The following is a 12,825-nucleotide window of genomic DNA, read 5'->3' as shown; positions in this document are numbered from 1 at the left end:
GGGTGAATGCCTGTCGGGACCCCGTCCGACATCCATACAATATATGGGGATAACCCAGGGTTGTCTACCTGACCCTCTCCTTCAGGTAGAAAATGCTCCGTTCCTGGACTCCCCCGGTAATGTAGGATTGCCATCCTATTATTATGTAGGATGTAGGTCTCTTTTGCCGGAATGATTGCCGTGTGCTGGAGGAATCCTGCCGGTAGCTCTTCCTCACTCTACACTCGCCACAATAAGAATATTTTTGCGATTCGAGTTCTCTTAAAAATTAAACCATTTGTGCAGTTCACACTACTCTGTAGTTCTGGTTTGACTTGTCCACAACACTATTAACCATAGGAGGACACCCTCTATAAAACTTGCACCACACATATGGAAACAAAATGGCATGATGGGTGGTACTCCAGTAAGAACGGCGGTACTCCTGTAGGAACGTGAAAGGATACTGTAGACATGAAGCGCAGGCTGCTGTGCGGTAGTTCCCTAGGCGTTCTCCAGTCTCCGAGCAGTGCCAGGTGAACTGCTTGTCCTGACCTGTGCTCAGCATCCACTCCATCTCCAGGATGAACAGGACCATGGTTACCCGGCTTTGGTGCGCTGCATTGAAACACAACGGGCAGTTATTGCCACTTACCATTTTGGTGGACAATAGTCATCTCTACGGCTAGAGTCCCTTCGTTGGAGAAAAACCTAGAACTACTGTTTCATTGTCTATCTGCTATGATGTGCAGGAGCGTCTGTCGTTAGAGAGGATGAAACACAATGTGGGGGATTCATGAATATATCCAAATGAAAGGAACAAAAATATGGCCTGGGGGTGACATTTTCCAAAAGCATAATCTGATGGGACAGGGTCACTAGGACTGAAGTCGACAGGGCCTGTATAGGTCACCGTGGCTACGGTTGACAGGGTTGGAATGTCAACATGAGTTTTTCCGATTTTTTTTAAGCCAACATGTGGACAGGCGGTATTTCATGCCCTACAATCCACTACCGCGTGGTGGGAGAATAAAATGCACGAGGCACAGTGGGCGCGGTCCACTTTCACGTTGTCCATTTTGACTTCTGGGATAAAAATCGTGAAAAACTCATGTCAACCTTTTGACTGTTGACCTTGTCGACCTAATGCTGGTGTCGACCTTCCAACCCTGTCCACGTCGACCTATTTCAGATGTCGACCTAAGACGTATTTCAGTGGTCGACCCAATGACCTCAATAGGGCCGAGCAAGGAACCATACCCAATCGAATTACTGCGAAGTACCAGTGAATGCAGGTGTAGAAATTAGGATAAGAAACAGGCTAGCAAATAGCAGGTCACTGTAACTAAGCCGACCATAATAGAAAGAAACATTCTGTGGCTGAAAGAAGCAAAAAAAATAAAATCAGTCCACCTAGCCAGTGGCTCCAGGAGCGGACAGAGGCAGTAATGGATTGGTCAATTTATGGACCAATGATCTGTGGTCTCCCATGTATGTATACATCATATCTGCCCATTGCATTCACTGCAAATACAGCAAACTATATCTACTACAGACAGGCAGTAATATCGCCGCTCCCTTACCAAGGTATGTTCTTGATGGGTTCATTTTGTTATAATCTTCAGCTAAAATAAACTCCTGAGGAAAGAAGAAGAACATGGTTTATTATGTGACAGATGTGTATAGCACCACAGCCATAGAGTACTTCACAAAAGCCTTTGCATGATTCTCTGCAGGGTCTTTCTTGGGTAGGATGCCCATCCACACACTAGTGCCGGCCTCATTCCATCCTGCACTGCTACATTGATTTACCACACAATAACTTCATTGCACTGCGCACAGACTACCACAAGGGGCGCAAATACATATCAGGACCACCTCCCAGTACACTGCATATCAAGGTTCCATGGATTTACAAAGCCAATATTGGTGATTAGTATCCTAAATGTGGGATTGCACCAAGCTCCACAGAATTCAGAATGTGGAGATGTCAGAGCAGTGGTTCCCAACCTTGTCCTCAAGTACCCTCAACAATTCATGTTTTCCAGATCACCCAGCATAATTTACAGAGGGGTCGTATTTTTGAGATTCGTATTTTTCGATGTCGTATTATTTTATAACTTGTACCAGAATACGCCTAGTATACGTCCTTATTTTGAAATATGACTTGATAGTAAATTTTAAAATGACATTGCAGTAATTCTGCGTATTCTATTGATGGCGTATTAATTAGTATTTTTGTAAAAATACAAATACGACAGGTTGTTATGGTCATAAAACACAAAATACTAATGTTATTTTACATTAGCGAATGACAAAAATACGAAAACACCCGATTTCACAGCATGATGCGTCAGAATGCGTGGAATCAGGCCAAATCGCACTAGTGTATGGGGGCCTCTGCCAATCGGACCCTGGCTTGGATAATGGTGTCATTGTGGATATTGGTTTGTTTAGGAGAGATCAGTGTTTAGCTGCATTGCATGCTGATACCATAAGTTCTTAGTGGCACAGAGATTTGTGTTACACGCATACTGATTATAGCATAGTGCGAAAAGGAACTGTATAAGAACCTTATAGCTGCCCAATAAATTTATTTTATTCCTCCATAAAATTAGCATTTGCACAATGGTTTCTCTCTGGCAGCAGGAAACAATTAAAGCAGCAGTTTTTGTTTGTTAAATAGCAAGTTCAGCACTATTTAACCATGTATCATGTCCCTGTAGTCCTCTGCAGGGAAAGCAGGTATAGTTGCCTGCCACAGTCTAATAGCTAAACAGACAGAGGCTCAAGCATATGATGGCACAGTGGTGAGAATATAACCTCCTCCTTTTAAAGTCTCTCCTGAAGAAGCCCGGCAATTTGTGGGCCCTCATGGAGGGGGCGTGGCTAAAATGGATCGATTTGCATCATTAGCCCCCCCCACACTCACAAAAGCTGCAAATGGCTATAATTAAAAGTCACGGCCGGGGAAATGGAGGGGATCTGGGGGAGGGGTCCGTGGGAATCTGGGAGGTTTGCCCACATTTGTGGGGTTTGCCTACCCTACCGGAATGGCCGAGAGGCTCCCTTACCATCAGGGATCCCCCTACCGGCCATTCTGGGAGGGTAGGTAACCCTGTTTAGGGCAAATAAATAATTTGCAGTAAATCATAAAAAAATAGTTTAAAAGGACTCAAAATAAAAAACAAAACCTTATAAAATGTCACACAGTGAGGGCAAAGGGCGAGATGTAAAAAAGTGTTAAAATGGAGAGTGATAAACTACCAACCAAGTAGCTCCTGTCTTTTTGCTAACACAGCTTGTAACTTAGCAGTTAGGAGCTAATTGGCTGGTTCATTATCTTCATCCACTCCTAGGCTTAGTACATAAACTCATTAGGGCAGGACTCTACAAATCACTGGGGCCACTCTCCATTTTATCACTTAGTACATCTGGCCCATAGGAGTGGCAAAATTACGTAATATAAATAGAAGGCAAAAGGCTCCAAAACAATGCGCACGGGACCACTCTTTGGATCGGATGTTAAACACATGCAATTCGGGCCCTTTTTTTCTGACTCTTCAGCCCAATGCCTTCGAATTGGATGAAAAGGGCCAACATCGCACTAGTGAATGGGGAATGTCAGTCTACTGAACATACAGTCATTATGTCCACACCAATGGCTAAACGGTCAACACCAATGGCTAAATTACAACATTTAGTATGGGGACATTTGATAATGTAAACCAGGCCTGGCCAACACATGGCTTTTGTGAAACTGAGTCACACCATGTAGGAGGGTGTCCTGGAACCTGTACTTTCACAACAGCTGGAGAGCCACATATTTGCTATAGAGATGAGTGGGTTTGTTTTTACTTGAATCTCTTAATGGCTATCCAAAACACATGACAGTCGATAGCCAATCAGAAAAATTCTAACTTGCAATAATAACATCCTAGTAAAACCGAACCCACTCATCTCTAGTATGCCAGAACTGAGGGGTAGATGTTTGAAGCAGTGATAAGGGAGGAGAAGTAAGCCAGAGGAGAAGTTTATCATGGCAACCAATCAGCACTGAAGTAATATCTATCTTTTGCATAATATAAAATTATACAGAGCAGCTGATTGGTTGCCATTGGCCACTTCTCCCTTACCACTGCTTAATACATCTACCCCACTGTTAGAAGGTCCATGATACTGGAGTTAGGTTGAAATTAGGGCTGAAAAATACACTAGGTCGACATTCACAATGTTGACACATCTCACTATGTTGATATCCTGAATATCAACGTTTTGTACAGTTAAGAAGAGTTTATGCAGGGGCAGATGAAATGACACTGGAAAGGATTAGCAACATGTTCCCTTTTTACAAAATCCAGGCAGTCAGAATGCCGACAGCATTAGCCTTATGGATTCTGAAGTAAAGTACTGGGGGTTGGGGGCAGACTTATGTAGGGTACACACCAGAACGATTTGGCCTCAAAACACCCAATTTAGATACAATCTCGACCGATTGTATGTAAAATGTACATGTTTTAGGCCATTTCTGATCCAATTTCGATCCGATGTGCGGCCCCGCAGTTCGGTAGGATCTGGAAACGACCATTCAGCTGGGCACAGGTCGAGATCGGATCGGATTCAGATTGTGTGCAGATCATGTGCTCCCACACATCCTCTTATGATATGCATCGTTCTGGTGTGTAACAGGCATTAGAGTTATGCTGTGGGAGGGGGATGGTTAGGGTGAAAGTTACTAAATCTGTCTGGATTTTGACTGTGAGGATGCCGCTGTCGACATTCTGGCCGTTGGGATTCTGTGTGCTGGGATATTAGATCATGTAATGCAGGCATGTCCAACTATGGACCTCCAACTGTTGTGAAACTACAGTCCCATCATGCCTTGCCACAGTTTAGGTATTAGGGAATGTCAAATCTATGGCAAGGCATGCTGGCATGTGTAGTTTCACAACAGCTGGAGGGCCACAGTTTGGACATGCCTGGTGTAATGGTTAGCATTACTTGCTCATAGCACTAAGATCATGGGTTCGGTTCCCACCAAGGCACCATGCACAGTGTGGAGTCTGCATATCATTCCTGTGCTTGAGTGGGTTACCTGTGAGATCTCCGGTTTCCTCCCACAATCCAAAGATATACTGGTAGGTTAATTGTCTCCAAAAACAAAATGGGTACTTGTGTATCATCACGGTGCCCCCCATTTCCATTGCATGGCATTGTACAACCAAAAAAATCGCATCGCATGCCATGCCATATGATCGGATGCGATGAGACGCGATTATACCCGATTTTAAATTGTACATGCACCCAGACCCGATTTTACATTGTACACCCACCCTGATGGGTAATGACAATGTTAAATGCCCCCCATTGTTAACGCCACCCCACTATCAACGCCAACCCGAAGCGTGGCGAGCCTGCGAGGGGTGCGGTCGCTCGCCACACTATATAAAATCGACTCCACGCCGACGTGGATGGTGGGGGTATGAAAAGGTCGGCGGACGCGTCCTCCGACCTTTTCATACCCCCACTATCCACGTCGGTGTGGAGTTGATTTAATATAGTGTGGCGAGCGCAGCGAGCCCGAAGCGTGGCGAGCGCAGCGAGCCCCGCGAGGGGACGCGCATTACTTCACAAGTATTACGCGTCCCCTGGCCACGCTTCGGGCTCGGTGGCTCGCCACACTATATAAAATCAACTCCACGCTGACGTGGATAGTGGGGGTATGAAAAGGTCGGAGGACGCGTACCGCCGTCGCTCGCCACGCTTCGGGTTAGCGCTGATAGTGGGATGGCGTTAACAATGGGGGGGGCATTTAACATTGTCATTACCCATCAGGGTGGGGATACAATTAAAAATCGGGTCTGGATGGGTATTTAACATTGAAATCGCGTTGCGTCGCATCGCATGCCATTATAATGGCATGCGATGCGACGCGATATTAAAATTGTACACTCTTCCCGGGAAAAGCCTCAAATCGGGTCCATCGCATACCTTAATTAGTGGTATGCAATGCGACGGGCGCCGTGATACTACACAAGTACCACAAAATGTAAAAACCTAGTATATACATGGGCTGACTAGATAGGCCAAGTGGTTCTTATCTGACGTCAAATTCTAGGTTTCTATGTATCCATACAATTTTATATACTTAGCTTTTGACAAATAAAGTTATTATTGACCAAACATCTAAACTACTGAATGTACAATTCAGCGAGTACTGCAACTGACATTACAGAATATTACTGTCCTGTGCAACACAGGGATAGAATGACAACACAGTCATCCTAGGATACCAAATCAATGATCACTATCAATGGGATGTGTTACACAGATAAGGCATGCATATAGGAGCAGAGGCAGAACAGCTGTAACCCTGCCAACACCGAAATCCATGTCACCATACCTCTCAGGCTACTCGGAACTCTTTGTTAGTTCAGTCTGCCCTCCGGGGGATTAATGCCGCTTTTTGTGTTGTCAAACCCGCTATTAAATGTTTATTTTCTATAATAAATTGCTTTCAGTAATAAGAATAGCAGGAATGATTGCAGAAATGTAGGTGTAACACAACAGCTATAGCCAGATGTGCGCGAATAAATCATTTTATGTGTACATCTGCGCCTCCTTATCACATGCTCGGATATATAATTGGCTGTGGTTAAGTTGCCGAGCATATGGACTGCCAAAGGCATAACCTTCTGAAGACGTCAAATGCCGCTATCACCCATAGCAACGAATTATTTAATACTAGATACAATTATAGCTAGAATGTTACTGGTTGCTACAGGAAACGGCTCCATTTGGCAGTTCTCCCCCCACACGTCAGCTACACAATAGACTGGTCTAGGCCCGATATGTTTTTTCAGTTTAAATTTGTTTCAGTCTCGCTCTGTAACTAGATCAAACGAGATGAAAAAGATTCAATTGTTCATTTAAGAATTTTTCAACCGTTTCTGTAAACGGCATCATATCTTGAAAGCTGCAAAGAAACAGGCAAAACAGAAAAGAACAGGACACAAATTGCTAGATTCTTTTGCCATATGACAAACCCAAGTTTAGTGCATAGGTTACCTCATTGTGCTGGCAGGATTTTTTTTTAGGGAACCTGCAGTAAAAGTGGAAAGGGACCTACACAAGGGGGGGGGGATGTTCTGTAATGCTAGATCGCTCAGGATGCTCTGCAAGATCGCTCAGCACAGTGATGTGTGCTGAGCGATCTAACTACTAGTTAGAATCCAAGATTCTAACTACATCTACAGCAGCTCTCCAATACACAGTAGTTTGGGAGGTAGGAGAGATCAGAAGTGGAGTCCTAGAGCCTGCTTGCCACATTTATCCAATCAGTTGTTGCATTTGCGGTCACATGTCCATCCGTAAAAGATTTGCCTCAAGTTTCCTCCATCACTGAAATCTGTATTCTGCTGCCTTGCAAAACGGCAGAGTCCGGATGTATTTTTTATTTATTTAAATGAAACTCAGGGAATTTACACACAGATGGCAAATGCAATGGTTGACAACACATCAAGACATACTCATTAATTAACGTATGCTACTAGTACAATAGTGTATGCTGGTACAAATGTATAAAAAGAGGATGGGACAAATAAGCTCCATGTTGGAAAAAGAACATATTATAAATAAAAATTATTATATAGGGCGCACATTGTTTTCATGCGTCTGACGTCTACTTTCTCAGGTCAGTAGCTCAAACAGAGGTAACAAACACAGCATTGTAGAGGGGGGTGCAGTGCACAGGCATCGGGGCACAATGCCAGATTAAAGGTCAAGTGGAAGCTGAACAGCTGCAGTGACATAGGGAAGCTTGGCCATTACTTTCAATGCTCATGCAATAGCAAAACAAAGCAGTGAATGGTCTAAAACAGCAGTTATCAAACTGTGGGTCCTGACCACCTCCGCATGGGGTCACTACTCTAGGTTTCTGATCATCAGGCTAATGTGTCTGTGGAGGGGGGACATAGTATAACTCATGAAGTAAACACCCACTGCTTTCCTCTTCCATCCACCTGTCACTCTTTTCCACCCCCCCCCATTACCCACTGCCTCCCAGTCACAAAAGCGTCACTTCACTGACCACACATGTGTAATAATTTTATTGTCTGACGTGGGTTCCAGAGCAAAATAGTTTGAGAACTCCTGGTCTAAAATATTGGGCAAAGAAAGAAGGGGGAGAGGTGTTGAACCTGTTTTCTCACTTACCTTCTTCAGAAGGTTTAACCCTTTGAGTGCCAACATTGCTGTGAGAGATCCTCAAAATATCCTGTAAAAATGCCTGTGCCAAAGAGACTGTTCTTTTTTTTTGGGTGCAATATTTTTTAAGTAAACTTCAATTCACTTGGCTGTGTCTGTATTTATTTATACCAGTGGTTCTCAAACTGTGGGTCCTGACCCCAAAGTGGGTCCCAACCTTCTCAGCATGGGGTCATGACTCCCATGTTGCTGACCATCAGGCTGATGACTATTCTAATCTCTGTCAGTGATTCAAGTGTTGAATTGTCTGTCATTTTAGACTCCTCCCATCATTTTGTGCCTCCACAATGTTGTCATGCATGTGCTGTCTGCTGACTACATGTGTGATGTGATGAGTTATGGTATATTAGACTCCTCCCATCATTTTGTGGCTCCACAATGTTGTCATGTATGTGCTGTCTGCTGACTACACATGTGACGTGATGACCTTCTGCAGTAACTTGCTGGGGTCCTGTAATTATTGTCATTGTCTGATGGGGTCCAAGAGCAAATAGTTTGAGGACCCCTGATTTATACTAAAATAACAATTGCTGTGAGCAAAAAAACAATTGCTGTGAGCGATGTTGGCATTTTTAGTGGATCTCTCACAGCAACATTGGCACTCATCACCTATATATGCTATATTTAAAAGAAACAAACAGCGGTACTCTTTACCTAGATGGGCGCCAGCGATTGGAAGCGTCGGGGGTAAAAATCGCGGTCATCGCGGGCATCGCGGCCATCGCGGGTAAATCGCGGGTACATAAAAATCTGCTACCCGCGATTTTCCCATAGGGAACAATGTTAAAAAAAGGCTGATTGAGCGCGATTTTCATGTAAAATGCCTCAATGCCCGCGATTTGGCCATAGGAATCAATGTTAAATGGGCTACAGAGCCCAAATAGGCACAATTAACCCTTAAATGTCCCCCCAAATTTTTAACGCCACCCCACGATCCACGCCAACCCGAAGCGTGGCGAGCGCAGCGAGCCCGCGAGGGGCGGCGGTACGCGTCCTCCGACCTTTTCATGCCCTACTATCCACTAGGGCGTGGAGTGAGAATAGAATAGTGTGGCGAGCGCAGCGAGCCACCGAGCCCGAAGCGTGGCGAGCGCAGCGAGCCCCGCGAGGGGACGCGGATACCTTCACAGGTAAACGCGTCCCCTCGCGGGCTTCACAGGTGTCCGCGTCGCTAGTGGATAGTAGGGCATGAAAAGGTCGGAGGACGCGTACCGCCGCCCCTCGCGGGCTCGCTGCGCTCGCCACGCTTCGGGTTGGCGTGGATCGTGGGGTGGCGTTAAAAATTTGGGGGGACATTTAAGGGTTAATTGTGCCTATTTGGGCTCTGTAGCCCATTTAACATTGATTCCTATGGCCAAATCGGGTCCATTGAGGCATTTAACAGTAAAATCGCGTCGGTCGGGCCATTTAACATTGATTCCTATGGGAAATCGGGTGCATCGCGTCGCGGGCATCGCGGGTACATTTATGGACGGCCGCGACGCGATTTCCATGTTTAACATGGGTTTCAATGGGAAATCGCGGGCATCGCGTCGGTCGCGTCGCGGCCAGACATAAATGTACCCGCGATCACCACGACGGGCGCCCTTCTAGGTAAAGAGTACCCAAACAGCTAATGGATTGTGACACATACCAGATAAATCAGTCTCATATGAGAGAGAGAGAGAGAGAGAGAGAGAGAGAGAGAGAGAGAGAGAGAGAGAGAGAGAGAGAGAGAGAGAGAGAGAGAGAGAGAGAGAGAAAGAGAGAGAAAGAAAGAAAGAAAGAAAGAGAAAGAAAGAGAGAAAGAAAGAAAGAAAGAAAGAAAGAGAAAGAAAGAAAGAGAGAAAGAAAGAAAGAAAGAGAGAAAGAAAGAGAGAGAAAGAAAGAAAGAAAGAAAGAGAGAGAAAGAAAGAAAGAAAGAAAGAAAGAAAGAAAGAAAGAGAGAGAAAGAAAGAAAGAAAGAAAAGCAGTTTATAAAAAGGAGACATAGAATTGCCATGGGATAAGTCTCCACGGTTTCAATTTTTTGGTACATGTTTAGGCTAATTCACAGTTGATCGCAGAGCACAGATTTTTGCGAGTTATTTTGTTTCTGTGCAGAGTAAATACTGGCCGATTTATTTTTTTATTTAGATTTCAGTTTGAAAACCCCTCACCAAAATCTAACTCTCTCTGCACAGGTTATAACAGCCCCACCTGCAGTGCACATGGTTTTGCCCATTTGAGAAAAGAAAAAAAGTGCTTTGCGATCAACTCTGAATTAGGCCCTTAGTAATTAATATTCCAGCACACACCCTTCTCCCCTGTAAGAACAGCCATATGCCTTGTGCTTGATTCTTACTCACAGACTTCATAAAGAACCTCTTATTACCAAGAGAGTGGTAAAACAAAGATAAAAAGCATCCTCCTAGTGCTCCATGCAGGACCGCTCACCCAGTGAGACAGGCTGGCTCAGTAATACACACGGCACACAGAGGAAGGGTTACTTTCCCATGTAGGTCACGCTGCCTGCAACAAGAGGCTGCCTGCATTGTTTCCATGTCTGTTTGCATCTTTGTTTCCCTGACTATTCCACTGTACAAAACCTATTCCTAACCAAGGCCACTAAGGGACACAGAAATCAAGTGACATTGGGCAAACATTACAAGTACAATTTGTGGTTATTCTGTTCTCCTAAGAAAAACAGTTTCTGAGAAACCGCAGTATATTCCTTCTTATCCTTTATGTACGGACGTGACACAGTTTGTGCTCATTGTTCTCTGTGCTGCAGTATTTATGGCAAACAATACACAGTAGCACCGGTTTATCAGTTTTAGGTCCTGAAGGTAATTCTCTGCATCTGTTGTTACGCATGGTAGGTGGGATGAAGTCAATGTCAACATCATAATAGCGGCAGGGTTATGCAGGGTACACACCACGACGACCCGCTCACGATGCACATCGTGAGCGGGTCGTCAGTGTCTCGTCCGACCCGCTCACGGTGACGCGGGGGGGGGGGGGGGGGGGCACGACCCGCTCACGATGTGCACCGTGAGCGGGTCCGATCCGATGGCGACCCGCACCCGGCTGTATGGTCGTCATTCAGATCCTACCTGCAGCAGGTAGGATCTCAATAACGACCGACCGACCCGCGGGACCGCGCATCGGATCGGTATCGGTCCACACCAGGACAGAAAAGGGCCCAATCACCACACAATCTACATCCAATTGGTCGGAATTGGATCTAGATTGAGGGGATCGGGCCCTAGTCGTCCTGGTGTGTACCCAGCATTAGATATGGGAGGAGAGGGTTAGGGATGAGAGGGAAGGTTACGATAAGACAACAGAAGGTGAAGTTAGATACTAGGGTGAAAGGTTAGGGTACGGCTACGGGAGGGAAGATTAGGGGTAGATACTACGGGGGATAGGCTAAGACTACAGAAGGGGAGGTTAAGTACTAGTGGGTGGGTTAGGGTAAAACTATTGGAGGGGACTGTAGGGGTATTATCTAGGGCAGGGATAGGGAACCTTTGGCCCTTCAGCTGTTGCTGAACTACACTTTCCAGCATGCCCTGCAACAGTTTTAGCATGGCCAAATAGCAAAACTGTAGCAGGGCATGCTGGGATGTGCTCAACAGCCGGAGGGCTGAAGGTTTCTCATCCCTGATCTACGGAGTGGGTTAGGGTAAGGCTACATTAGGGGAGGTTAGAGCTACGATTGGCACTACACACACATGGACGCCCTCATCACCAGCCGCTGGCCCCTGAAGATACCGCTGGAGCTGCCGTAACAGGTAACTCACCACTAGACCACCAAGGATGTTTTTTATCATTCTAAATCATGTGGATACATCTTCAGTGTTGACAAGATGAAGGTTCAATGTGGTCAATGTTGTAAAGCCAAGCATGTCAACATTATGACCATGTCGTCATCACGAACATTGACAAAATATACCATACCCTGATAGGTTTCATGTTTATTTGCAATAATTGGGACACCCATGTACGTGTTCCCTCTTTTTCCTCAAACTCCACTTAAATGTGTACATTTACATTGATCAGCTTACATGGAAAACGAATAAACATAGTACTTACTGAGATTGTACCATTGTCTAGACCTACGGACAGCCTCCGGGTTTCCGGGTTAAAAGACATGCATGAACATGGAGCTGAAAGATATGAACATGTGGTGACGTTAACAAGGCAGAGGTTTCCCAGATGCCCAATGCCAACTGATGAGAAACCTGAAGTGTCTCTGCCATAAGTATGGATTTTACAGAAGTAGCTTTCTAAACATTCCTGTCCGTGTATCCTAGGGAGTTCTATGTGCTACAGCTGTATAGCTTACTGTAACATCTCCTGATTACAGCATCCATACCATTGGTGATTAATGGGACAAGGGCAGTGATCAGTAGCCACCCCCCCCCCCCCCCCCCCAACCGCTAGGTTGCATTATGGCTTGGCAAAGAAATAGAAGGAAATCAAATCTATTAAAGAAAAGGTGCCCACACACGGTGCGATATGTGCAATGTGTATTTTGTACTAGATCTCTACGCATCTAGTTCAAATCACATACAATATGCTAAAACAGGGTGCAATTTAAAACTAGATGTGATGCAA

At 45.2% G+C, this 12,825-nt stretch overlaps 1 protein-coding gene across 1 annotated transcript in view; it reads right to left on the bottom strand.

Moving 5' to 3' along the window:
* WDFY2 (WD repeat and FYVE domain containing 2) overlaps window positions 1–12,393 on the bottom strand; it is a 30,256-nt gene extending 17,863 nt beyond the window's left edge. The window contains exons 1-3 of the mRNA XM_083169709.1: window positions 12,301–12,393; window positions 1,563–1,617; window positions 447–597 (exon numbers count right to left, since the gene is read on the bottom strand). Coding sequence (XP_083025835.1) covers window positions 447–597; window positions 1,563–1,617; window positions 12,301–12,360 — 266 coding nt within the window. The 5' untranslated portion in view covers window positions 12,361–12,393. The remainder of the gene's footprint in view (window positions 1–446; window positions 598–1,562; window positions 1,618–12,300) is intronic.
* Between the last annotated feature and the right edge of the window lie 432 nt (window positions 12,394–12,825).

Source organism: Crinia signifera, chromosome 2 (genome assembly GCF_055691185.1).
Source record: "Crinia signifera chromosome 2, ASM5569118v1, whole genome shotgun sequence".
Taxonomy (NCBI): Eukaryota; Metazoa; Chordata; class Amphibia; order Anura; family Myobatrachidae; genus Crinia; species Crinia signifera.
Note: the sequence above shows the minus strand (reverse complement) of the source record. Positions and strands in the feature narration are given on the sequence as shown.